Source organism: Pavona decussata, unplaced genomic scaffold, assembly GCF_977016875.1.
Source record: "Pavona decussata unplaced genomic scaffold, jaPavDecu1.1 SCAFFOLD_2, whole genome shotgun sequence".
NCBI classification, from domain to species: Eukaryota; Metazoa; Cnidaria; class Anthozoa; order Scleractinia; family Agariciidae; genus Pavona; species Pavona decussata.
This window is the reverse complement of record NW_028145426.1, coordinates 3,330,001-3,357,936: the sequence shown is the minus strand read 5'-3', so window position 1 is coordinate 3,357,936 and position 27,936 is coordinate 3,330,001. Positions and strand designations below refer to the sequence as shown.

The following is a 27,936-nucleotide window of genomic DNA, read 5'->3' as shown; positions in this document are numbered from 1 at the left end:
TTGTTCTAAAGAACGTACACAATGTTTATCACTTTTGATGACAGAACACTAAAGGCAGTCGTTTAGGAGATTAACTTGAGTACGCCTTCACCAATGCATGGGTCGTTCTTGAACAGAAATGAGCGAGACAAAACTGAGCAAAAAGTCAGGAAAGAATTCAAAGTTCAGAAAACTTTGTAATCACCATTTTGTGACCGTAATGAACAACGCTATGCACAAAATACAAGCGGCCGTGATAAATGAAAATCCAGTTCAGTGTTCAAAACATGTCTTACTTTGTAGTTATCCGGAGACACGTGCGAACGGAAGGCTTCAAGCGGAAAGTTTAACTGGCCTAACTAAACAAAAGTTTAACCCAGATTAAGTCAAGGAAACAAACTTTCAAGAAGTTGACAATGTATTGAGTTACGACTCATTTAAGAAGTTTATAAAGTGGTGTTGTTATTATTTATGAATGATAGATGTTATTCCCTTGTTTGCCTCAGAGAAATACGAATTGCGGTCGTGTTTTTTTCTTTTAGTCACGTCCGGTGCAACCCAACATTCACTGGAATATTCCAATGATTCCGGCACCAAAGGACATAACAAAACATTAGTTGTAAACTTTTTTTGGAGTCAGTTGAAGTAGTAATTACAGCATCTATTTACAAATATATACCGGCACTCTGCCTTCTGAACAGTTGGGTTTCAGAGATGAGTTTATATAACTTCTGCGCAACTCAACCAAACATAAGCAATCTTACACAAGCGATACAGTTTTTGTAGTCATGTCCCCCTGGTTTTTTGAAGTAACTTCCAAATGGCTCAATATCAGTGCAGTATTGTTGTAATTACAGATTAAAACATCCCGCTCGTGCCTTTAAACGAAGGTTAAACTGTGCGCACAATTATTCGCCTTGAGGCAAGACGTTCAGTTTCGCAAAACGAGTTGGCAACAACTGCGTTCTAGGTAAGTTCTAAAAGTTCAAACGACACCACAAAAAATATTCAGCAATATGCTTTGTCAGTGACACTCCAGTTGCTGTTCTTATTTTAGATTGTCATACAAAAGTAAATGTATAAATACTTTCAGCTTCTTACCGCCTTCAACTCTTTGAGTTAAAGTTAACATGAATGATAATTAAATTCTAATAAGTTCAGAGAGAAAAACAAGCAGTCTAATTAATTAAAGTGGACACAAATGGTTGAGAAGAAATCCACAGGTATCATGAAGATGACTTCAGTAGGCAAGATTTCCATATAGTATTGGTGCTTGAAGTCTGCACAGATGAAATTTATTTTGGAAAACGTTTCAACTCGATGAAACGAGTTTCGTGGAATGTCTGTGGCTCCCTTGCTAATTGTTTAGACACGCCTAATTCCTTGACCTAACTTCGCGTAGGATTTGCACGAACGCGTTCGAAGGAACAACAACTCTCGCTTGACACTTAGCTTTAAAAGTACTCAAACTCAACTCTCGAAAATCTCAAAAATTATTGCCTAAGAAAGTAAGGCAAAGTAAGCAAACATGAAAGAACTTATCCATAGCTTTCGGTCAATGGTCATACTTTAGGATTTTATCCAAGGGATTACAACAGATAACCACATTACGCGACATAATGTTTTCAAAGGGCTAAGGGTAGCTTTACAAATTAGACAAGGGTGTTTTAATGACTACTTTTAACGCCGTCAGAAAAAGAATTTGGCATCGCTTTTCTCGTGTTCTTGCAAAATAAACGCTACCTCTTTTTAAACGCTTCAATTCGTGATTTCAGCTTGGATGCAAAGATAATTACTACAATGAACAGATCGTCACCACACGGATTAAAGTGTCGCTAATGGAACCTCAGAAATCGAAAATGCGTCATTTCGGACACCACATTAGTTAGCGTACAATCGAGAAGAAGAACATAATAGTTATAATGCCGCAGAAAACGTAATGCAATTAGCGCAAATTTTCAGAAAAAAATTTATTAAAGATTAAAACTCCTCTTAATTTCTCAGGAAAGGTTTCGTGATGTTCTCACTCACCAGCAATATATTTCAGTTTGAGTTCATTCATAATGTGGTCGTATATCCAAGGCTTTTGTTTGAGTAACATCGTAGTAGCGAAGCTTACCGAAGGCGCTCACACGATGTGCACGGATCTTGAATACATCGGCTTCTCTGCATTATAAGCTAAGGCGGTCGATACTTGTAAGCTATTGCTTCAACTGCCATGTAGATCTAGTCAACGCTTAAAAAGCTAGATGATTAGTTTAAAATGGTGTTGTTGGAAGCTCCCAAATATTAACAGTAAACTAAGAGTTCTTAATTTTGAAGCGCTAAATTGTATCTTGACCCAGTCATCTCATGGAGGGTCAAAACCTCCCTGACATAATGTGGTTCTAGCGTTTCAGTCCCTGGATGAAACCTCACAGGGGCATTGCCTTGACGTCGTTTGTTTGCCGATTTGCAAAATGAGATTTGGCATGAGTTTTCTTATTTTTATTAAAAGGATTAAAACGGTTTATGTGTTTTCTGCATGATGTTAGATGATCGTCTTTTTAACCATATTCTGCGATTACGTAATATCTAGAAATCTATAGGAGTAAAGCACTCATTACGCAACAAGTCAGCCCAAAAATGGTGCATCACTCAGTTTTGAATCCGGGAAGAACGTGAATGCTTCTAAAATATTATTTAAGATTTCGCTCATTTTAATAATCCTGTAGCTTTAGAACTTAACTCCCAAAAAGACAAAAGAAAAAATAAACATTTATCTCTACTATGAAGCTGGTTAAATGAATGGAAATAACCAAGAGACTTTTCAGGTTCACAAAGGTAGACCAGTCTCACATATGAAGAAAATTTCTCCTTTTTTGCTTTTTTAATTTAGCGTGATAATGACAAACAATTCTAGCTCAATCAGTAGTCTTTTTACTGGAGATGAAATCATTTACTTTGCAATAGGCCTAAAATAGAATAATTCAGTTGGCATGAACTAAATATAGTAGACTTTGGGGTTCAGCCGGAAGACATCTAAGTTGAATTTTATTTACATGTTGAGTTATACTGAATTTCTTCGACTTTTTATAATCTCCATTTTCGATTTATCACGGATAGCTGTTCCTAGACATTACACAATTATAGGCAGTCCAAATCCCTAAATTCGTTTCTTGTAGATACTTATCAGTCTCCTAACTCAATCCATTTTAAGCCACCGGGAATTAATATCAACTTAAATACAAATACACAAGTTTTTTGCGTTAATCGACTGTTAAAATTTTGTTCTTTTGAAGTGCGTGTTCCAATCTTAACGTATTTTATCAGCGAAAGATCGGCGGAGTCTTAACTTGACGACTGACTGACGGGGGACTTCAATTTCTCTCTCGTTCTCACACGCACACAATTAGTCCCTCAATTTGTTACTATTAAACTGTTTAACTCAAAACTTTGATTCAATCTAAATTTTGGGCCTACTGATGAAATCGCAACGTTTGACTATTAAATTAAAGCTATTGGCCAGTACATTCAAGCCACATTTGTTTTTCAGCGTTTTAGTAATGAAAAATTGCACTGACGTTTTCACTTTTGGAAACTTTGGAGCCGAAACACTCAAGGCAGTGAAAAGAATAATTTGCTGAATTACTTGTTCACTGTTTCATGTTGTCGTTTGGTTGTACCTTTGTTGCCAGCTTGTGTGCATTCATATCTTTCTCTTGTTAACAGCTAGCAGATCATTTTGCTTTCATTAAGCGTCTTTATGTCTTTCAATAGAATAAACGCTCGCAAATTACGGATAAATAAAGACGCGATAAATTTCATTTATCAAAGCACAACGTTTCCTTTGGCAGCACAAAAGAAAGTCGTTTCCTCTGTTACTTTTCTTATACAGGCCATCTGTCACTTTCACAGAACTCCGATGCCTCGTTTTCCTGCGAGAGCCAAGAAAAAAATTAAATTTGTGCTGGTATCATTTGTAGTTGCTACTGAATACAATTTTGCTCCGTTCACTGAGAATGAGGGTGATTACGAACACTATAAAAAAAACTCTAGATGATACAAAAAAAACGAAAAATATTTTTGATGTATGTTTAAGAGTTAAAATTAGACCTGTCTTAGTTCTTCCCTCAACATCATGATTGTGTACTTACTGCAGCAAGAATACCTAAGAAGTTCGTGCGTTTTTATTCATTTTATCTACTTGAACGGTTCCTACATCATGAAATTGTTCTGTCTGTATTGTCATACCCGACTTTGAAACGGCATCTTTTTGCTGCAACTGTGGTAGTAGCATTTTCCAAAGAAAATCAGGCTTTAAAATCCGAATCTAATACCCATATTTTCCAATTTTGTTTTGCTATTCAGTAATTCAAAACAACAATCGCCGATATCATGGAAAAGTAAAACAAAAAGTAAATATCCACTTTTCCTACCGCATCATTTTAAATCTAAAAATTAAACGTGAACTCGAGAATTTCTAGTGTCATTGTCATTTGCGCATTTAAAGCATTTTGCGGTTTTTCTAATCAAAGCAAGAGCGCTAAAGACGTGTAGCTCAGCATGAGCGTATTATCTTTAAAACAATGTGCAACAAAAAATCCTGCAAACACACATTTCCTTCTTTGGAAATTTCCTCTGCAACTTCCTCCATGGCTCCATGGAGTTGAACAAAGCTCCACGCCTTTGCTCCACGCACTCCCGACCATTTGTCACGTCTTGCCGTGCATCTTGCTCATAGCAATCTTACCACTTGGTAGAATTCAGTTAATGAACTTTACTCAAGGAAGGGGGAAACCGCAAATTCAGGAGCGTTATATATGTTAAATAAACTGCATCTTATCATCCCTTCCTGAAAAGCCACGCATTATAACCAATACATCTAAATCATGAGCGTTTAATTCTATAACAAGGCATATTTTATAATATTAATCAAAATAGCATTATTCAATCAAAATGAAGTTATGCGTCCAAGAGGAGATTGCAATTTCAAGACGAATCGTAGAAACTGGCCTCTTATGAGTCACACAATTTATTTTTCTACGTGATTAAAAATCGAAGAGAGAACTTCCCGTATTTGCCACATTTTTATTTTGTTTGGGACAAGAAACAAAGAAAAGGGCGGACCGGTTGCACGTATACTAACCAGCCGCATATTTAAACTCCAACAAGGATTGATTTCCTTTTTAATCTGAAAGATGGTAAAACCAACTTATGCAAAAGTCAACGTTGTTGTTTGACAAAATGTACGTCAATGGTCTTATCAAAAAATCTAAGACGTGACGACTTTGGAATGCGCTCTATTTTGAGTAGGATGGTGGGAATACTTTCTACAGAGCAAAGGCAATTTGTGTGAATTTTTATCTTGCACGAGCGTGAATTATGTTTTGCAAACACTGTGTTCTTGTAGCACAAAATGAACGCCAGTAAATTGTGTTGTTAAAAAATATCTTGAAAGTGATCCAGCACTTCAGAGTATGTTCTATTTTGAACAGGACGATGGGAAAACCACATAAATAGGCAAGGCAACTTGTGGGAATTGTTGTTATCCTTCAAGAGAGAAAGATGTTAAAATTCAATTCTTGCTCACCCGATTGTCCGAGCATAATCTAAGACGTGATCACTTCGGCGTATGCTCTATTTAAACAGGACAAATAGGAAACTCCCTATAGGAGAAAGACAACTCCTGCAACTTGTTATTTAACAATAGAACGAACTATAGGTTAAATTCACGTTATTGTTTGACCTGTAATCATGTTATGAAGAAAGTCTATAAAAAAATCATCTACAGAGGTTTGGCAAAATGAAAGAAATGTTTTATTACACCAATTATGCAAAAATTCATGTTCTCTATTGCATCAGCCGTCTTATCGAGAAAATCTAAGACGTGGTCACTTTGGAATTTGGTCTATTTTAAACAGGACATCAATTTCGCGACTGGACATTCATGTGGAACAATAGGAAATCGTACTTTAAATCTTCAGAAACTTAATGGAAGTGAAACCCTTACCCTGGCTTAAGCCGCAGAACTCCAAGTTTCCATTTAAATTTACCAAAATTGAGACAGAAGAGGAACAAGGGTCTGAAAATACTCAAAAGAGCTTTATTTCATGCGCAATGCACGCCTTCCAAGAACTCATTGTACTTTGTAAGGACATTCATTGCACGACTGAAACGGATAGTTGCAATTGTTTTCAAGTCAGCACAACATTTTAAGAACAAAGGAATGGTGTTTCAAAGCCAGATTTCTGTGGTATTTTTAGTCCGAAAAGGCGTTATTTTCTTTTGTGGGATAATAAAATCAGATCGAATGAATAGATATAATATTGGACTAGTTTCACATGCGTGAGAAAAGTGAGCGCCTTCCTTTTACAACCCTCCGGCGTATAAGTACCCTTGAGTAGGCTATTGTTTTGCAAAAATGCAAATTCCCATCTTATTAATGGTTAATTTCTTTCTTTGTGAAATTAAATTGAAATTATAGCCCTTCAGTTAACAATTAAAGCGAATCATTCCTTGAGCACAAAAAAGACGACTTCCTAATGTTCTACACCAATGTCACTAATGACTTTATTGATTTGTATTTTTTTTTTTTTTTTGCGTTTTTTCTTCGCCTAAGGAAGGAAATCATACCATTCCAGGGTGTTGCTTCGACTTTTATCTAGTTTTCCTAAATTCGGACAAAACATTCAGCGTACGAATCACTTGGCCTTTGGAAGGTGACATCCATTACCTGCAAACGATCGCTACACATGCCGTGCTGAATGCTGTGTTGGTAAACCAATTTATTTTCGAGAAAAATTAAAAACCTTGAAGTGCCTTTCGAAATGGTAGTATGTTATCTTTGTGCGACGTCAAAGGAACATTGTTGCCCTTTTCCTGCTGTTTTCCTTAGTTACAATGTGTAAAGGACCAGTTTGTTGTTAGATACACTCTCCAAGGTCAGGAAAACCACAGAATCGAAATCAGAGAGACAATATTAAAACCTGGCTGAATGAACGCTTTCTGTCTATTCGAAGCAGAAACGGTGTCTCCCTTTTACAGTGGGTGATATGAAATGCTGACCGACAAACCATGAACTCCCTCGCAATATACAACCTCCATACATTTTAAAGAAGTTAAATCTTTTGCATTCTTTCTGGAATTTTTATCAAAAACTATCCCATAAAACACAGCAATTTTCTTTATTGCTTTAAGATTTTTTCTCATTAATTTGACAAAGCCAAGCGGTCATTAGCGGAGAGACATTGAGACGGTATCTTCAGGGGAAACTACACTCATCTCGCTTATACAGTAGTTAACTATATTGTGACTTCGACACAGAGAAATGACAATATAGTTGACATTAAGTACGATTTATTACACAATGAATCAACTATAGATTGCAACGGAAAAAACTGCATTAGGTGAAGTGGTTCTATTGAATTAGATAAAAAGCAAAAAGGAAAATTCTGCGGTGGAAAGAAAGATACATTAATTACGAAAATAAAGAGTAAACATGAACCAAAAAAATGTTCTTTTTATTGTAATCTTACAATGTATGAACTTACTGAGACTTTTCAAAGTAATATTAAATTTAGCCCAGAAAACAATTTTAAATTTCGCGATTGGTACGGATCATCAATATGGGAAAGTAAGATCCATGTGTTTGTGAAATTTGTCCACAACTCTCCAATAATGGATTCAACAATAACGAGTAAGATTTGGTGTAAATAATGAGGTTCTGTCTAGTGGGCCTTTATTCAATTCTTGGTTCTGTTTGATGATTGTAGGTAAAAGACAACAGAAAACCAGACTAAAGGAAGGACAAGCAGACGACTGAAGGGACAAATAAAGAGATGAATAAAGGAGAAGACTAGTAGAAGTTGAACAAAAGTAAAGAGAACGAAATAAAACTTTTGTCCTCTAAATTCAGTGCAATGCTTTCTTTACTTTGATACTGTGGAACGGGTAGGCGGGGTAGTAATGACAATTTGTGTATATGCACACATTTCTCACAGATTTTAAATCCATATGTTTATATGGTGTCCCCTAATACAGAGATGTAGGTCTTAGCAAGGGCTACTGAAATGGACAAAGGGAAATTGGGGGTTACCACGCATGCAGTTTTTTAAGGATAATTCGGCAGCAATAATTCTAAACGTTTTAAAATAGATGACAATGTATGGCTTTCTTTCCCCATTGAAAATTGCATGGTTACTCCCAATTTTCATTGCAATGGCGTTTGCTAATATCTCTTTTTTCTCGCATAGCCAAAAAACGTTCAAACGACCTTTGGATTATAAGGCACCGTCCTTACGAAATCAGAGCTTCTTGCACCATTCCGAGTTGAGCAGAACGTTCGCGCAGTAGCAGAGGCACCGTCCTTAAATTAAATGAACTTTACAGCTTATTGAACAAAGAGACAGGTCGTCAACAAGCAATCCCTTTTGCCACAACAGTGATCATCAGGTGATTTCTCCTTACAAAATCACAACTTGATCAGACAAACAAATCATGAGAATAAAGGAAATGATCATCAAATTGGAAACAATATAACTTGATGTGCAAACAAATTCTCGCTACTAGTGCCATGAGCAACATATGCAGAACAGAGGGGAGAATATGTGTGTTGACTTTGAGGATTAACAGATAAAGACACACAGAGCAGCTCTTATCAGTCAATTCATTGTATCACCCTACCCACCCCTCCCATCGAACGAAACCCATTCTGCTATCTTTTGCTTGTGAATAAAAATAAAACGTAAATGCTAATTTCAGTGGCTTCCACAGAGTGCCTATTTCATCCACCGTTTGCAGGTCGAATTGGAATTTGGGAATGTTGGTTTTTGTGGAGGGTGGAAAACGGGAGTACCAGGAAAAAACCCTCGGACGAGGACCAACAACAAACTCAACCCATATATGGCGTCAACACCAGGAATCAAACCTGGCCACACCAATGGTATAGGCGAGTGCTCTCACCACTGAATTTATTTTCCGAGATGTTAGCTTCTCGGCTAGCCCCTTTTGGGTGCAAATCGTGACAATTTGACATTATACGAACACTGGTCATTTTCTAATCGTTTAAATCTACTGAGCTGACTGCGGAGGCCAAACAGTCAGACAGGGCTTACTCTTTATGCTAAACATTTCATTAAAAAAACCCTGAAAAAACTAAATCCTTAAATTAAAGCAACTTTCAACCTACCGGTGGACATCTCTTTTTCCTTTACCCCTTTCAAAGACCTAAAAGAGATGACAATTTATGTTTTTAATTGTCGTTGAACATCCAAACCTATTTGGCATGGGGGTGGGTGAAGGGGAACAAACTGTCCTTGTTTACTTTGAACTGTTTTTAATATTACAGCAAAGTCGACAAAAGTTTATCCTGGTAACAACTTGGTGTAATAGCGTGTTGATCACGAGACTTCATGTTTCCGTAGCAACACGATTTTGACAGCTATGTTGTCTCAAATTTGCATTTTTACCTCTTTACGTGAAATTTTAAGTTTCGCTAGGAAATTGTTACATTTGTACATCATTTTGGCGTTTCTTGATTGTTTTTGATTATTTTTTAATCAATTTTGGCGGTTTTTGATTGGTTTTGAGAAATCAAGAGATCCAAGATGGCGGTTTTGGAGAATAAATGATGTAATTCTGACGTGATGTGACGGGATAGTCCCACTTTGTGAAAGGGGAACAGATTTGGACTTACTATATACCCTTCAAGTTTCAATGTCCTGCCCCTACCCCATATTCAGGAATTCAATAAAACCCAGGCTAAACGAGGGTCGATGACAAGAGTTCAAAGTCTTTGAGAGCGCATTTCAGTCAGTGAGAGTGTTCGAGTTAAGACTCCCGCCAACTTAGGTCATCTTCGTCCCAGTGTTTAATCCTTGCTTAAAGGGGCTTACGTCACAGTATTCCAGGCGATCGTGTGTAGGGTGAAAAGGGTGATGAAAATTTCATTTATTGTTGAAAGCACGGCTACATAACAAATAAAGACGATTTCTAACCATTATAAATCACACTTTCGTACAGACTGAGTTCACCTTGAAAAAAGGCGGACCCGTTTTACAAGTTTACCTAAATTTGCGCAATTGAAAATTTATATTGATAATTGCGCAATATTAATTAATAAAATTATTATTATTATTAAAATTATTATAAATGCAGTCTCTTTTAATCTTGTCTACGTTTGCCCATTCACTTTCCTTTCTAGCTTCTTTGTTTTTCTTTTTGTGTTTTTGTAAAACATTAAGAAGTCATTTTCATGGTTCATTCAATCCTATGACCAGTTTGAATGTGTTAAACTTCCCTAAAATTGCGAGACCTAGCCCCTTAAACTCATCGCCTCTACAAAACCAGTGAAATGGCTTGAATTGCCGAGATCAATCAGTGGGTACTTTTTCATTTGCTTATTATATTGCTAATTTTTTTTAACCCTACCTCCCATGAACTGACACCTCTCTTAAGCCAACTTATGAAAAAGGTCTCAACGATGCCACCCCCCCCCCCCTCCCAAGGTAATTTTAGTTATCCTTGACTTACTCTAGCTTAACTTATCACCAGCCCACCCTATCATAAACTGCCACGGATTAGGTCAAGAAAGTAAAGAGTATCTCCTTATAAATGTCCCATTCCAAAGATGGTTGCAGTACCAACCGCGCTTTGGACAATCAACTGATGCAGTGGGATGAGAGCTTGCAAATCATGGCTAAGTGAGAACAATTGGATGAATCGGGGCAGGTTTAGACTAAAGAAATCATGAAAGTTTCCCAACCTTTTGCAATCACAAGGAACGCCTGCCCAATGGCTAAGACGCAAAAAAAAAAAAAAAAAAAAAAAAAAGAAAAACGGAAAACTAAAGTAACAGGACTGAGCCCTAAAAATCTAAAAGCCGTCCTGGTTGTTGTTCTTGTCGTTCAAAACAACAACAACAACAACAATCTTTATTCGTGCCCAGAAATTACACAGTGTTACATAAATTCAAGAAAGAAAAATTACTAAGAAAGAGAGCACAGCCACTTAGAAATAGCAAGCTAATCGAGCTAAGTGGCTGGGCCAAGTTCGCAAACTCGCAACATTATGAATTGTGAACATCCCGAGACCAAATTTCAGGGAAACGACCCTCAGTTGAAAGAAAGGCTTACTTTATTTATTTCAAAGCGCGTGACTATTTGGCCTCAATTTGCTTCAGTGACGAGCAGAAAATGTTGTTTATACGAAACCGTCTGCGAGTAAATGGGTTAAGAGCGATTACCTGTGAAAGAGGGTATGTAATCTCTTAATCTTCATGCTCTTCTCAATGAGGCCGAAGCATAAGCCGTTACGTTGGCATGACTTCAATTCTTAGGCTGACAGTAATATTTATGAACAAATCATCCCTTAAAAGAGATTACTTTGACATAGAATGTGCACTCTCCGGCTTACTCTTCATTCTTTCTTCATTGAGTCCGAATTATAACTTGTCTTGCCGCCTTTGTTCTACCAAATTAATGCAAAAAATCAAGATTTTAGAAAGCAAATTCCGCAGGGTTGCCTCTCATTGGCTACATTCCCGTTAAAGTACGCATGAGCTCGTACAACTGACAAACAAACATGGCCGCCAAGGCGGTCGAGACGTTTTTAAAAGCACAACAAAGTGAACCGCAAGGAATGATTTGAGCTATGAGCCATTTTCCTCATCTATAGGAGTGAAAAAATTTAAGGACAAAATAACAAGGAAACTAATAAAAATTAGAAGACTTAAAGTATGTGTTAAGTATGTTTTAAGGGTGAACCGAGGTACTTAGCTTAGCATGCAAGGGAAGAGAATTTCAAAGCCTAGGCGCTGAGATAGAAAAGGCCCTACTTGGTCTTAAGATTGAAAGACGGTTATACAAGGAATTGTTTATTAGAGGAACGAAGGAGACGAACAGGTATATATGGCTGTAATATATTGTGGATATAATCAGGAGCTAAGTTATTTAAAGTTTTACACGTAATAAGGACGATTTTGAAAGTAATACGTTGTTCAACAGGCGACCAGTGTAGCTCAGTCAATGTTTGGGTGATATGATCATACTTCCTCTTCAAGAAAGGAGTCTTACAGCAGAAATGAGGAAAGACTGAAGATTTTTAAGCAAGCGTTTAGATAGTCTATTCAGAAGCGTGTTACGGTAATTAACCTTAGAACTAAGGAGGACATTGTCAATAGTTTTCGTAGACTCGATGGCTAGAAATTTCCGCATTTAAGAAATATCCCTAAGATGATAAAAGTAAAATAATTATACCATGCACCTAGCTTTTCAACACAGCCATAATATCTGGATATATTATACAGCCGACTCCCGATAACTCGAACCCTCGCTAACTCGAACCTCGCGCTAACTCGAACCAATTTTCCTTTCCCTTCAGGTCATTTTCTATATAATTTTCCTCTCGATAACTCGAACTCCCGAAAACTCGAACCTTTTTCAATTTCCCTTGAAGGTTCGAGTTATCGGGAGTCGACTGTATATAGTAGATCAGTGATAAGCATACCTCCAGAAACCTTGGCTGATATAAAGTTGTTGTTGTTGTTGGTTTTTTTTTGCATTTTCCATTGGGTTTCAGTTAAAGAGTAGAAAGAATACAAGGGAGTCATAAGCAGACGTTTATATATAAAAAGTAGTTTTTGCCTCTCTCTCCTCCTCCCTCTCTCCCTCCTTCCCTCCCTCTGTATTCTCCCTCAAACATTAATTAACCGCATAAGAATCTCGGTTTGAATTAGGCGTGCTCTTAGCTCAGAAGACCGTGATTTTTCTTTGGCTTCCTGAAGCAACGTTCTCCTGAAGATATCAATACCTCCAGTGAGGGAAAAAGTCTTATGAGATGCAGTTTATGCCTTGTCTTAAATCTTCCTTTTTTATTTTATTTTATTTTATTTTATTTTATTTTATTTTATTTTATTTTTTACCTTTACGGGTAACTTTAGTTTGCACGCCCTGAGACTCAGGGTTGATATTAGAGCTTTTCTTCAGGAGGTCACATTATTTGGCTGTAGAAAGTAGGTCTTAGGGATTATTTCTAGTCGGGTAGGGTGAAATTATTTCGCAATTTTGTTAAGGCCGAAGACTTGGCAATTTTGTTGTGGAAAAATGCGCTCAATATCCAGAACTTAAAGTAAAATGGCGAGCAAGAGCAAGACCTGACAAGGATTTTCTCTTCAAAAAACGTGAGTTTGAAACGCTATTAAATTATTTTTCACCAGTCTAACTGTAGGGATGCCAGGCTGGTGATCTGATACTCGATAAATGTCATTCATGTTTAATTTCAGTGCAGATGTTGGTCATATAAAAACCACTTCTTTCTCTTCCAAATTATTCCTTGACCTTGTTTCTCATGATGAGTCCCAATTAAAGTCTTGTTATTGACCTTCATCGTAGAAAGCATCAAAATGTGCCCAATTTTCTGTAGGTATGTTGTTGCAAATCCAATAGGGTTTGAAATACCGCTAATGCTCCGATGTTTTTTCCAGAGGTAACCAAACTTAGATGAAAGAACAATACAGACCTCAGATGGAAAAACTCTTTTCTTTGTTGATAACAGGTCAGTTTAGTTACTGGCTTCTGTGCATTTATGAGGATTAATGCTGAAAGAATTTCGGGTTTAAACTTTTGGAAAATGTTTCAATACCGCTCACAACAGCGTATTGTTTGTAATCTCTATTTTATTTATGGGAATGAGAGCTTAAGTGGCGGAAACACAGCAACGACCACATGGGCAAAATGAGGCCTTTTGTTGTCAGAAACCCACATAAACCACGACAGTTACAAATCAAAACTTTAAAACCCACAGACGGGCATTCAAAACCACAACTCCATGAACAGAACCTCATGCGATCACGCTCCAACTGAAAATTAAAGGAAGAAGACGAACGACGCTACGAATTCTAACCTATGAACAGGGAGGACTTCAATCAAGGCCACTGACGAGAACAACCCAGCAGTCAATAAGATGTAAATCACAGCAAAACTGGAGACTGCAAGAAGTTCGTAAGCAGAACTTGAAAAACCCGAAGAGGCTCGCTTTCCTTTTTTCTCAAAACTGAATGTTCAAACAGGAAAAACCATGAAAAACCGCAGATTTTAACTGCAAAAGACCGATCAAAAATAGTCAAAACCACGAAAGCAAACATCCTAAAGCCCTCCTCAAAACCGCTCTTAAAAATCCCAAAGTTACAACTCAAAGCCAGAGAATCAGGCGCTCATTTGATTAAAAAGGTGCTTGTAAAACTGATGGCCAAAACAAACTCAACTCCCAAGGAAAAGCTGACAGTTTAGAAAACCAATTGAATATTAAATGAGCAAAACCATTCCGTTTATTACAAAAATGTAATTAGTTCGAAAAGAGCACAATTAATCTCTACTCTGAGTACTCAGTACTCTCCTATTCCGGAAGAGTCCAACACGAACGTACGTGCCCCACAATTTCCGCAACCCTTTGGAGTATTCCAAAAATAGCAATGGGTTGCATACTGGAAAAATTCCACTTGTAAGTCAAGAAGTAACCACTACATCAAAACGGAATCAGACATAAAATAAAAGCGGAAGAGTTGCATTCCATAATCGCAGAGCACAAACTCGTAACTCCTGTCATAACAATTTCTTTGAATGTGATTGGCTTATCCTGCAAAGTTCTATCAGAGCCAATCACATTAAAAACTCTGCACGAAATCCACTAATCACAATTATGATCACAGTTTCTGTAGCCACAGTAACCCAAAAGCTTTGCTTTGTCAAAATGTTTCTTCCTCATGTTCGACTGTATTTTGTTTTGTTTCTTCATCCATTTGTTCTCGAAAAATTTTATGGTTATGATTAATTGGTAACAGGACTTCGTGTCGTCCGTTTCGGTCTGTAATCATACGAAAGATTAAACAAATCGGACAGCTCCCGCTACGCGGTCATGGTGAGTCAGCATCGGCAGTGAGTCGGTATCAGGGTTGTTTCTGGTCCCTCACGTCTCCTTTTAAGCCTTGGAAATAGTTTGACTGACCAGTAAAGTCGCTGAAAAACACTCGCGAACGCCGCGAACCCCTCTGTCGTCCACTCTAGTCCCATGCAGGCTTCACGCCGATAATAAGGCCACGCCCCCTTTACGCTTTGCGCGAGCAACAAGGTGACAGAGAATGTCCAGGCTCTGGGAATTTTGTGCCTTTGACTGAACAACAAATGGCCATAAGAGCGAGATTCAGGCTTGTAACCGAGACATTCTTGAACAGTCTGGGGTCAATTTCATAAAACTTTACACTTGTACTCTACAAACTGAGCTGATAGTTTTACATGCGCATATAAAAAGAACCTCAATAAAGAATTAAGAAACGAGTTAAATAATCATCTTTACAGACTTTTAACAGTGATTCTTGGACTCGTTCTCTGCACGAGCGTGTAATAACATTTAAGGTCCAGGCCCCAGTTGTTCAAAGGGCGGATAACTTTATCCACGGGATAGTTCGCTATCCGGCAGATAAAACGTGTGCAAGATTTTAACGATAGTCCTATAATTTGTGAATAGAGTAGAAGCATATGTCAAATTTAAGAATGGGATTGTGTGGAAAACTTGCCAAAAGCATTGGTTAGAGTACATTTGCTCCGCTGGATAGCGACTTATCCAGTGGATAAAGTTATCCACTCTTTGAACAAATGGGGCCAGATTGTTTTAAAATTACTTAAGAGTAAACTATTTATTAAATTGGCTCCTGTATTCTCCCGTAAAATAGAGGCTAAGGAACGGTGCTGGAAGATTTCTCACGGATAACATGGGACTACCCCCTTTCATCTGTGCAGTACCTATTATACCTGCAGAACTAAGATTGGAATTCATACTCAATAATTCCATGCATGTATGCTAGCCAAAGAGATCACTCCCATCATTGTCCAACAAGCAAAGACATGTCAACTTCTTCAGGAAACCACTCAGTCAAGAGGGAGAGAGAAGGTGAGAGTCCACTTACATCAAACATGCCCTACTTTAATAATAGTTCTTCTTGAGTTATCTTTAGATTATAACCCAGCGGCAGATATTATGTGTGATAATTTTTACATGAAGATATTCCTGTTTACTTTAGTGGTGAATTGAGGTAGAAATAATCAACAGTGAGATATTCTGGGGGCCGATTTTAGTGGATTCATGCGCGTAGCCCTCTCACACCCGTAGGGTAGCAAGGCACTTTTTGGGGGGGAACGGGTTTGCAGGGAAGGGAGCTATGAACTTCCCACTCCCTCTCCACATAAGAAGTTCCAGCCTTTTTGCAACAAATGGTTAGAAAGACTGACTGTACAGCTAGGGTTATTTTGAAAATTTTTCTGACTAGATCTGCCAAGAACAAGTATCTTTACTTTGCCCAGTTGGCCCAAAGAAAAAATTTTACAAAATGCTAAGCCTTTTCTATTTCTTCAATTGTGGAATATAATGTATTCAGTATTGCAAAAAACGTTTTCATATACCTCTCCTCTTGTGTTTCAACCTTCTGCCTACCCCCTCCTCCCTGACCTACTTGGTTGTTAGATGACCAAGTGATGCATGACCCAATCTCATACCCAGAGTCCTCAGGCTTTTTGGCCAGCGGGTGGGTGCCAGGAGAGACTCTGGAGAATTTGAAAAAAACTAAATTTTTTGATTCGCTGCCCCGTAACAGTTAATTGCATTGTTTACCACAGAAGTCCTGCGTTAATAATATTCCAGTTCCCCTGAGTCACGCCTGGGTACGAGATTGTGCACGACCACATAATTTTCTAGGGGATAGTAAAGCAAGTAAAACGCCCAAGTGAGTGAGAAAATAAGAAAAGAAAACTGTAAGCCAGAACTAATCATATCTGATATATTTTCTGAATTGATGAACAACTAGCTTACAGACCTTCCAACATCTGAAACCTCCAAATCTTGAGGTCTCCAAATTTTACCCAAAAAATCTGGAGATTTGGTTCCCAAATACTGAAATTTACAAAAATGTTTTAAAACGAAGGAATCTCAATGCTAGCAATATCTAGCAGTGTTCAAACTGCCATAATTAGTGCCCTTTTAGCGTTAATTAACACAAATAAGTACCTTAATTATGTGGCGCTCATTCGTGTTCATCTTTCTGATCATTCACGACATTGTATGTTCTGATCTAGTACATTGCTTTTTAAGAATTTTTAAGTATTAAGTATAGCCTCTCCCCCTGGATTCCACTTGTAGCAAAGGTTTGTGGTCTCAGGGTAATGGAGCTTCATTGACAATAAATTGGAAAGTGTCACATCAAGTTTCATTGAAGATCCAGGCTCTTGGTGGAAAACCGTGAGATTTCGAGGTTAAATCGTGAGACCGTGAGATGAGTCCCAAAAACGTGAGTCTCACAACCACATCTTGAGAGTTGGAAGGTCTGAGCTTATACTCTTAGATCTGTAAACAGCCCGCCTGCTAGCATGTGAGCAACCATATTTACCCAGTGTCAGGGTCTTCAAAGCATACACAAAACATCCAGCAGGTCAAATTTCTCCAAACACAATAAAAAAAATTATTATTGGAGATTTTCATAACTTCAAAATGGCAGAAGTCTTGCAATTGGTTGATTTGAAGGTCACGTGATGCACAATTAGCTACAATTAAACCACTATCTCTCCATGCACTGTTGTTTTTTCAAGAACACACTGGGTACTGGGCCACCTGATGAGGTGACAAAGAACTCTCGAAGCGTGTATCACATGCATGTTGTGAGTTTCAGAAATCTCTCAATTCACCCCTTGCCATACAAATATGTTTTTTGTCGGTTAAACCCTCCCCTCTTTCTCCTCTGGAAAGCCCATTTTTAATAGTTTCATACTTCCATTTTACAAAATGAAGCTTTTCAATGTGCCTTCCTCCCCTTTACAATTTCCAGTGACATTCAGTTGGGTATGAATATTTTCTGGAACCCAGACATTGTGATCAAAGGGTGGGCTGGAAAGATGGTGGAGCAGAAAAAAAATCAGATAAGGGGAATTGATCATAGGTCTTCCTGTAGAGCTCACAGTATCTTAATTTTCTTCCCACAGACAGCCAAAAAAAGCAGCAAGCTGCAGGCATAATTGGTCCCAATCCAAATGCCATAAAACTGCTAAATTATCATGTTTTTCTAAATATTCTGCTTTGCTATAACAGAACAGGCATCATTATATGTTTGCTAATTTACATAAGAGTCCTAATAGCAATGTTTAAGCTTACCTTATTTGATTCTCAGTTATTCATCCAATTCCCTCCATCTTTTTTCTGATCTTTCGTTTATGGCTGATCAGCGGTAACCAACCACTCACCAATCTCGTCATGTAAGCGGAACAATTAGCTTCCTTCGAGGGTGGTGTGCTTTATTGCTGGATTGGCGGCCATCTTGTTGGCTATGAAGCAAGGCAGGAAACTTCGAACCCCCCTCTAAAAACCAGTCCAAACGATCACTTCCGTCCAAAACAATCGAACGAAACCTCACTTCCTGTGAGAACTAAGCACTCGCTTGGGGCCTTCGGTCATGGACCTTGGAGAAACTCCGACTTTGCACGCCGATTCATCGCTGGAGAACGGAACAACATGCGCGACTGCTACAGCTTTAGCGCAAGTGCTTGACTCACAAGCCATTACCAGCACTTCTCTCGCAACTTTTTCTGTTACTTCCGTGCCCGGTTCGGCTGGACTTACTGTTTTGACTCCAACTCTTGATGGTACCACCACTGTAACATCTTTGCCGGGCTTTACGCTCTCAAGTTTTGATTCAGTGGATGTGAAACATGTCGGCGAATCCCATGAAATGGCTGTTGCAACTGTCGGAGAAGATGGAAGGTATTTTTCTGTCTCCCGGTTACTGAAAAACGAGTCTGTTCAGGCAGCTGTAGCTACTTTCTAGTCAAAAATTTGCTGTAGATTTTTAAGTTGCTTTAAATTCTATACATGTATATAAGCTTAAGCTTATTTAAGGTTGTGTACAGTGTATTATAAACTTTTACTAATATTTCTGAATTTAATTTTTTCAAAACAAATATGGCTTTTTTAATATGGTGCCTTGTTTAATAAACTTACATTGTAAGAACACATAAAAATCCAGCCTTAAATTTTGGTACAATGTAACAAATTATTTTGTTGTGCAAGCTCTTTTCTGACACTGAAAGAAAGAGAGATCACACAAAAGGAGTTTCCTATAACAATAGGGTGGAGATTGAGGGGTTTGGGGGGGGGGGGGGAGGAATTGGGCACAGTTGCAAAAGCAAAAAAATGTAGGGATGTGTTAAATAGCTGGCAAATGATTCATTTTCCCAGAGAGGAAACGTCTTCCTGGACTGGTTTTTATGCCTGAAGACCTAAAGGTAGATTTTTAAAAGTTGATACCTCAACCACTAACTTGAGGTCCCGAAATTGACATCTGGATCAAACTCAGACTCAGAATTTTCTCCTTCAACGTGGAAGTGGAAATAATATATTATAAAGTTAACTCATATTTTGTTTTCTCTTGAACAGTCTCCATTTCACAACAACAACCCACAATGGAGTTACCAGTTATCACACACCTCAAGGAAGTCAAGCCTTGCCAACATCTGAAGCTGATTTTGTGTCAGACCTTAGTCAAGGTAAAACATGGGCTCTTTTAAACCAGCATATCCCCTCCATTTTACCAGTGATCCCACCAGATAAGTGGGTCATAATGGCTTCTGTGGTGGCACTAGGGGAGGGGAGGGTAGGCTACCTGTTACAGATTTTTTGCCACCACAAAGTGTATAGTTTTCACCCATTTAGATTTATAATTACAGTGAACTCTCTCATGAGCGACCACCCTTGGGGCACGACAAAGTGGTCACTTACGGGAGGTGGTCGCTTCTGGGAAAGATCTAAAAAATAAACCTAATACTGGATTGATTAATTTATTACATAACCATATTACCTAAGCAGCTAAAATTAGGCAAATAGAAACTAATTTATTTGATTTTTTCACATCTATTCATTCTTCTGACAAAACTTTCTATGACATTTTGAAACAGATCTCTGTAACAATTTCCGTTTACCTACAGATCTAATTATCAAGCCATCTTCTCTGTCTGTGAAGTGTTATTATCTTTCAGCAGTCCAGGGTAGCGTCATTAAAAATTGAACTTTTGTTACTTCTGAATAATGATTTACTAACGATCAGACGTGATTATGTTGGGTGGTCACGTACCAGAAACAGAAAACAAAAGAATATGTCAATTTTCTGGCTTAAAAGTGGTCGCGGTCCCTTAAGAAATTTGAGTGGTGGTCGCTTACAAGAGAGCTCTTGAAACAGTATTTAACTGAGAAACAAAAAGGTTGTTTATGAAGTCGTCGCTTACGAGAGGTGGTCGCTTAAGAGAAGTGGTCGCTATGAGAGAGTAGAGTGAAATATCTAGGGAGTAATTTGACGAGTAACCCCCCTTTTCCCTGACATTCTGCATCCCACTTTCTCAAGAGTATTGTCCAGTACAGTATATATATCCTGCAGTGTATATTATTCCCCAGCGACGGTGGGGTACTCGGGGATATTAGTGAGGGGCAGCTGCAAATAACACCAAATTTGTAAACCCCCAAAAAGTCATTTTAGTTTAAAACTAGACCCAGGAAAGTCCAACGACATTTACAAAAGAGATACCTTTCTTCTGTGCCAAACTGACCTTGAAAAAGTGCCCGCCAAGATTGGCTACTGGTAAGACTAATACTAAAATACTTTCCTAATACTAAAATATGAAGACAGTATTTTAGTTTTCAAATGTGTAAAGAGCCAAGCCCTAGGCTATCTCTCTGATGATCTGTCCACATGCTCTACAGTAATCACACCTGGAACACTCAAAACAAAGATATGCGTCCAAAATTTCAAGCGTCCGAAATTTTTACGGTATAGTATAAAACTTTAAAAGTAGTTTCTGGGCGATGGCATCACATATTCAAAGCCATTATATATATGATATGGCTAGAATTCGGATTAGGTGGCTTTGCTCAGTCGTTCTTTTTATCACTGGAAAGGAAAATATTTGTTTCTTTTATGAAAGACAAAAACATAGATAAATTCCATTATTTTCTCTTTGGTGTATCCGGCTGTAAAACCTTGAAGGTACAGTAAAACTATCATTTTCACAGGTTTTATTTCAGTCTAATTCATTTTTTTAGTCGTAAATTTACTTTAGGCATGTTTCAGCGCAATGTCCGAAATTTTTGTCCGAAAATTGTCCGAAATGAGGGAAAAAGTGTCCGAAAATTAAACGTCCGAAATTTTATTGTACGAAATTTTTTGCAAGTACATGTAATGTAGTAGCCAAGTCCATTAAGTATGTTAATATTTATTGCATGTAAATTGACCTGAAAAGCCCACAGGGAATCATCAATAATTTTAATTATTATTATTATTATTATTATTATTATTATTATTATTATTATTATTATTATTATTAATTATTATTATTAATTATTATTATTATTATTATTATTATTATTATTATTGTTATTTTATTTTTCTTATTTGTTTCAATAATAATTTCACGATGACTGTTGGCTTGTCCACATGTTAATTAAGTCACAATATAGTACTGAGCACTGATTTAAACTGGCTTAATTATTTCAGTGGAGATTCTGAGTGGTGGAGAGAGTGAAGGAGGTTCATTGGAGGAAAGTGTTTGTCAGGAAACTCAAACCTCACAGACGATTTCTAACTCTCATGGCAATGTTGAGAAATCAGTGGTAAGGCTGACCTAATCCTTTTACCATGTTCCAGTTAACTTTCAAAAGCAAGAAGACAGTGAAGAATTTAAAAAGAGGTCATCAATAGGTGTGGGTCTCTCCAAATCATCTTAAGGACAGTGCCTACATTTGTTACTGTGCATACGTTCTGCGCATCTCAAGATACTCGGGTTTCCTATGGGTGGTGCCTACTAATACAGGGAATTATTTTTGTGCAGTTTAAAACTATGTGGAGAAAGCAGAAATTAGCAAGTGCTTTTGGTATCCAAGAGTTATCCACTCTTTGAACAATCGGGGCCTGGCAAATAAATGATAGTTTAATTTTTCAATCAGTGGCACACTGAGGCATACTCGGAAAAAGAAAATCCAAGTTCTCCCACAAGAGTCAGCTTGAAGGTCATAGGTTGAACTCCAGTTGGGCGAACTCAGGTTTTCTTTTTCCTAGTATGCCTGTGCATGTCACTGACTGAACCAGCAACGCTCTCCTTACGAGAATTTAAATTAAAATTCAACTTGATATTGAAGTCCAGTGGACACAAACAACAGAAATGAAAAAGCACAATATTATCATTCAGTTTGCTTTCTTTGTGTCCTCTTGGCCGCGTTGTCAAGCTGAATTTTAATAAATGAAAAGGAGCCTATCCATTTATCAAAAGAGCAACTGCTCATTTTTTTTCTTTGCAGAAAAAGAAGGGTGGTTGGCCAAAGGGTAAGAAAAGGCGTAAAACATTTCGGGACACCAATGCACCCAAGGCTCCTCTGACAGGTTATGTGAGGTTCCTGAATGAACAGAGAGAGAAAGTTAGAACAGAGCATCCTGAGTTGAATTTCCCTGAAGTAACAAAATTACTTGGTGCTCAATGGAGCAAGCTGTCTGCGGAGGAAAAACAGGTAGGGGATTAAATTATGTTAAGGTTCTCTTTTATCAACTGTATTCTGCAATGGCAAGTGTTTTAGTTACACCAAAACCTCTCTACTGCACTTTTGTTCAAATTGTTCCTAACTAACACCTCTCTAAGATTGGCTGCATTGTTACATTACTACATAATGTTGAGTTTTACAAAGAATAAAAACCAGAAAATCCTGAAACTGTTTGCGGAATGTTAATATTTTGTCATGTTCAGAAGGAAAACGCAAACATGAACCCAGGCAGGACCTAAAAACAGCAATTTAATTTAAGGTCAGATCAATGGTGTTTTCAAATTGATCCATTGACGATGGAACGCGTACTGTATGTAAGCTACCTTATGGTGTCTATGATGATCGATGCACCAAAGGCTTCCTACATGTACGTCTCTGTTGTTTTGCAATCAACTCATTTCTTACTTTGCAGTTCAAACTTTGTTCTCATTTTGACAGAGATACTTAGATGACGCAGAAAAGGACAAGGAAAGATATGTGATGGAGCTGGAAGCATACCAAAAAACAGATGCGTACAGAAACTTCTTGAAAAAGCAAGCAGAAAGGAAAAGAAAGAGTCAGTTTCGTGTTCTCGTGTCTTAATATACTTGTAACTTAATGTTTTACTCTTAAGCGCGTTCACACGACAAACTAGTTTGCAAAGTCGTGTTGACGAGTGCAAGTTAGCCTGTGTGAACAATGTGTAAAAGAGCATGGGTTTGCCAAGTTTATGGGGTTTTATTTTATCTCTCAGTAAGTACGCGCGGTGTGATTGGTCAATCCCCCCCTCCCCCCCCCCCCCCCCTTATTTTACTGTACGGCCGCTAAATTTGAAATTTGTTCCTTTCCCGCGCGCCTGGTTAACCTCAGAAATATCTTACTAACGTCGTTTTCTTGGTCCGTACTGTAACTTACGGATCCTCGTTTTTTCCCGTTGATTTATGGCCCGCGCGTTTCGCGCTTGGGCCATAAATTAACGATAAAAAACTCGTTCCGTAACCTACACTACGGACCTCGAACTCGGTTAGACAAAAGTCAGAGGTATTGAAAACACGCCACCTAACGCACGCTTTTGTCCGGCCAGAAGTTGGTATTTCCAAACTTGCCATAATTTGCGATTCAATTTGTCCAGGAACGTCATTAAGGTTTCCTCAGTTCGCTGCCGTATGTGGTAGTTTGAATACGATCTCCAAGTTCTCTGACTACGGCCTACGTACGTGTTATGGTCTGTATCAGTAAAGGCGAGCTTCAGTCGAAAGGCTTCTCTTCCAAACAAATCGTACGGAAACGTGCATTTTCTCCTGTGGCAATTTTCTAGATACGCCAGATGCCCCTTGTTTTTAAGTCAGCCTTCTGTTGAAATCGCTAACGACAGTCGGAAAGCGTGGAAAATGGCAGGAAAAATCACGATCACCTGGTTTTTTTTCCGTTTACTTTTAATATAAACGTGATGTTAGATCTGTCTAATGTTTCTGAGTTTTTTTAATTCGCTCACGTGGGATTTCTCGGCGAGACTTTATTCTGTCCATTAAAACAAGCATATTTTTGCTCGGTTTATGGCTATGCGGGAAAAGAAGATCTTAGCAAGAATCATTGAAATACAACTTAAAGAAAATTGAGGGTAATCACCCATTTTTTTTAAGGGACAGTTTAGCTTCAATTTGAAAAAATGCCATACATTGTTATGTATTTGAAAACTTTTTGGAAGTATTGTTGCTTAATTATTTCTAAAAAAATGCGTGGTTTATTAGTTACTAAGATCTACTTTTCCAGCATAGTCAAAAACTGCGCAAAAAATAACTCTGTAGAAGGAGGCCTTGTCCTTTAAATTGGTACCACCGAGAATTACAGTCCCCTGTTTTGGGAAAAACAAGGGCGGGACTGAGTTGACCAGAGAGTCGTAAGTCCCAGCGACCTACTGGGCGATTTAACCTGTAATCAAGACATCACTTTACCCATCCATGTTACTATATAATAGTGCGTTACGATGTTTTTCTTCCAGATTTAGAGAATTCTGATGGATTAGACTGTGCGTCAAATGGAATCGAGGTAACTAGCTTTCAGCTATAAAGGAAATTAATATTGATTGATATAGTGTCTGGTTAAACTGTTCTAACTGTGTGACACTGTGTAATTTACGATTCTTCTACGAGCGCGCGTTGAATGTCAGATGATAAGATAGGCGCCGAGTTGACCATAATTATTCTACATGTACATCCAGCAAGCACCAGCGGAATAATTGGATTATTAAAAATAACTATAAAATATTGGTAGATCTTACTGATTTCATTTAATTTGTAAGAAATACCAGAATAGGACTGCCATTTCTCTGGCATGGTATAATGGCTCATATACAATCAAATCCGTAGAATTACCATATACAATGATTCAGTTTTTAATAATGGCCGATATCCCATGGTCGCCAAGCCAATCAAAACTCTGGAAATGCACTATAACAAGACCGGCAAGTTTTCAATAATTTGTGTTATGTTATAGCTCTGTGCAGAAGATGATCTTTACTGTAAACCATGTAACCAGTACTTCAATAACCTCCATAACAAGAGAGAGCACATTCTTGGCCGTAAGCACAAGCAGACGGTCTCTGGAAAGTTAAATGAAAGCGAAGAAGAAGAGGATTTGCCGGGATTCAACGCTCCTGTCTTCACGGAGGAGTTTTTAAAGCACAATGAAAGTAAGTGATGCAATTAACAAATCGACGTCAGTTTTCTTTGGTCTATACTCTTAGAGACCATAAAATGACGTCATATAATGTTCAAAACTCAACTTTCGTTATTTTATGACATTATGTTATGGTCAACAAACAGATACGCCCTTTTCCACCCTAAACATGGCAAACGTAAGCCCGGTCGCTCAAAGCTGATGTTTCATCAGTACATTGCCAGCGTAATCAGCCAGGCAAACCCACCAACGCCAGAAGAGATTTGAAGCATGGTAAAAGACCGGAAGGCGTGGAGAAAGCTCGTGACCGATTGCAGTGCAGTTGGCTGATGATGATGATGATGATGATGTTATGGTCTGTAAGAGTATTGACCATAGAAAACTGCCGTCAATTTGTTTTTTTACAGTAACATGGTAAAAGTACGAGCGAATTGGCTCTATTTTCCGTTGAGAAAGCGCGCGCGTTAAATCTGACGTCATTTTATTGTCTGTACTCTTAAGCCTGGTTTTCACTAGCGACGCAAGCACAGGTGCAAACACAAGCATAAGAGCTTTATGTCAAGTGAAAACGAACGCGTCGCAAGCACAAGCCGAAGAAAAGGAAAAATTTTGATCCTTATGCTTGTGCTTATGCTTGCGTCAAGGCCTTTTTCACGGTGAAATAAGCATTGTTATGCTTGCGTCTGTGCTTGCGTCTGTGCTCGCGTCTGTGCTTGCAGGCTTAATGAAAAATAGCTACGAGCCAATCAGGGCGCTGGAATTGTGACAGTTATTGTTAAAAGTGTTGAGGTGGTTTTATGTATAGAAGTACGAGACTGAAGTAAGTGGGGAATTCAGTATCCTCCCATGTACCGTATTTTCTCGATTAAACGCCGGACCCCGATTAAACGCCGGCCTCGTTTAAACGCCGGGTCAAAACTGCTAATGTTGAAATAAACGCCGGGGGCGTTTGTTCGAGGTACCGGCGTTTATTTGCGTCGACCCAACAAGTACATATATTCACTAGAAATGCACTGCTATGACACGTACTGTACGGTATACCGTTTTGTTATTTTAATAAATGCTTAACAAACAAGTCTGGCGTAACATTAACTCCGATGTATGCTGTACAACAAAACAAACTTGGAAATATATAGCAATGTTCACGTTCCTGTTGTTATGACTGAGGCACTCTCAGGTCTGTCAGGTCGGGTCCAAGGGAGAAATCAGGCACCTTAAGCAACAGACGTCGCCGGGCTCACGACGGCAACCGGAAATGGGAAATTTCTTTGCAGACATCACTGCGCATGTACAGCACGTTGTCACCTCACGTTGCCCCAAAGTTGAGAACGCGAAAACGTGGGGTTTCACGTCGCGACGAGAACGTGAGTATTTAATCTTTTGTTTCGCTCTCTTCTAGCTTACTTTTGTACTAATTTAATGCCGAAGCTGCAGGTAAAGTTGCATAATGGTGCTTTTATGCTTAAAACAATGTTCTAGAGGTATTCTTGGGCTCACTTTTGGAAAAAATTGTTTTCGCATGTGAAACTACAGCTTTCAGCGAAGAGGTTGTTTTCATTCAACGCAATGCCGCTTCGAGAATAATTAGTTTTCTTTTCCGATTTTCTCAACGTATAACCGGTAGACTGCTATGGCTTGAAATAACATTTATTCCATTCTGGTAATTCCCTCTTCTTGGCATGTCACTTAATATAGAGGCTTTTTTAATCGACTGAAATTAATTTTGTATTCAGAGTATACTTCGCCTTGTTCACAAGCTGACAAATACGCGCTACCAAATTGTCTCGTCTGAGTTTTATTTCTTGTGCATACGAGATGTTGCTTTCTTTGTAAAGTGCTCGTTCCGAAAAATAGCTGGCGAACTCTTGTAATTAAGGGCTTTAAGTAGATCGATGTGCCCGATCGAATGAATTAAAAACGCTGAAATTCTGTTCAAAATCTGTGTCTAGCATGATAACTTATGTGTTAAAAATAAATACGCCGGGAATACGCCTGTTTCTTGTCACTGAGTATACAAGTTGTGGTAAAAGTGCAATTAATTGCTTTTACATTGCACATTTTACATGTGAAATAATTTCTATTCTTTACATTTGATATTTCAAAGCAGAACAACTTTACAAGCTTCATATTTTGTAATTTGTCGCAATAATTAATTTTATTAAAAGGGATGTGTCTCGTAGTAAAGCGTGAATAGTTTAAGGCTTGATTTCGTCGAGTTATTTTTCAAAAATAGTTTATCTTTAACTCGTAGATGGAGTGGACAGAACAAAAAGATGTGATGCTTGCCCGTGAAATCCTTCTTGGTGAGCCCTTTAAATACAGGGCTGGATCAAAAGAACGTGGTTCGGCGTGGAGCCAAATAGCGAACAATCTGAATACTCACCCAGGATTCACAGTGTCACAGAGAGCTGTTAGAGATCGTTTCGGCATCCTCGAGAAAAAAGCCAAAAAATGAAAACGTGAAATCGAAAACGGAACTGGCATCTCCCCTGAAGATTCGGAGCTTGATGTAGCCCTTGAAGAGATCATAGAAAGATGGGAAGCGGCTGAACAAGAGTTCCAGCTTGATAACCAAAGCAAGGCGAAGAAACTTGAAAAGGACAAAGAAACAGCTGAAGAGATGCGGAAAATGTCAATGGAAACTTTTGCTGCTTCTAAAAAGAGGAAATCCGATCCAGATGAGTCAGCGGAAGAGAAACGATGTAA

The 27,936-nt window shown here is 38.2% G+C and overlaps 1 protein-coding gene, 1 long non-coding RNA gene and 1 pseudogene across 3 annotated transcripts in view; 2 read left to right on the top strand and 1 right to left on the bottom strand.

Annotated features, from left to right (window-relative positions):
- Positions 1 to 957: 957 nt before the first annotated feature.
- On the bottom strand, positions 958 to 18,201 carry LOC146490072 (uncharacterized). Its single transcript, XR_014868405.1, has 3 exons — positions 18,151 to 18,201; positions 9,149 to 9,186; positions 958 to 3,896 (listed from the first exon to the last, which is right to left on the bottom strand). It is a non-coding gene; the product is annotated as an uncharacterized LOC146490072 (long non-coding RNA).
- A 213-nt stretch (positions 18,202 to 18,414) lies between these two features.
- LOC146490069 (high mobility group protein 20A-like) overlaps positions 18,415 to 27,936 on the top strand; it is a 14,796-nt gene continuing 5,274 nt past the window's right edge. The window contains exons 1-7 of the mRNA XM_085128438.1: positions 18,415 to 18,756; positions 19,429 to 19,538; positions 21,536 to 21,651; positions 22,336 to 22,542; positions 23,011 to 23,128; positions 24,554 to 24,600; positions 25,048 to 25,243. Of these exons, the coding sequence (XP_084984564.1) occupies positions 18,449 to 18,756; positions 19,429 to 19,538; positions 21,536 to 21,651; positions 22,336 to 22,542; positions 23,011 to 23,128; positions 24,554 to 24,600; positions 25,048 to 25,243 (1,102 nt within the window). The 5' untranslated portion in view covers positions 18,415 to 18,448. The remainder of the gene's footprint in view (positions 18,757 to 19,428; positions 19,539 to 21,535; positions 21,652 to 22,335; positions 22,543 to 23,010; positions 23,129 to 24,553; positions 24,601 to 25,047; positions 25,244 to 27,936) is intronic.
- LOC146490071 (uncharacterized) overlaps positions 26,443 to 27,936 on the top strand; it is a 1,960-nt pseudogene continuing 466 nt past the window's right edge. Inside the window, exons 1-2 of the transcript XR_014868257.1 lie at positions 26,443 to 26,594; positions 27,482 to 27,936. The exon at positions 27,482 to 27,936 is cut by the window's right edge and continues 466 nt beyond it. The product of XR_014868257.1 is annotated as an uncharacterized LOC146490071 (transcript). The remainder of the gene's footprint in view (positions 26,595 to 27,481) is intronic.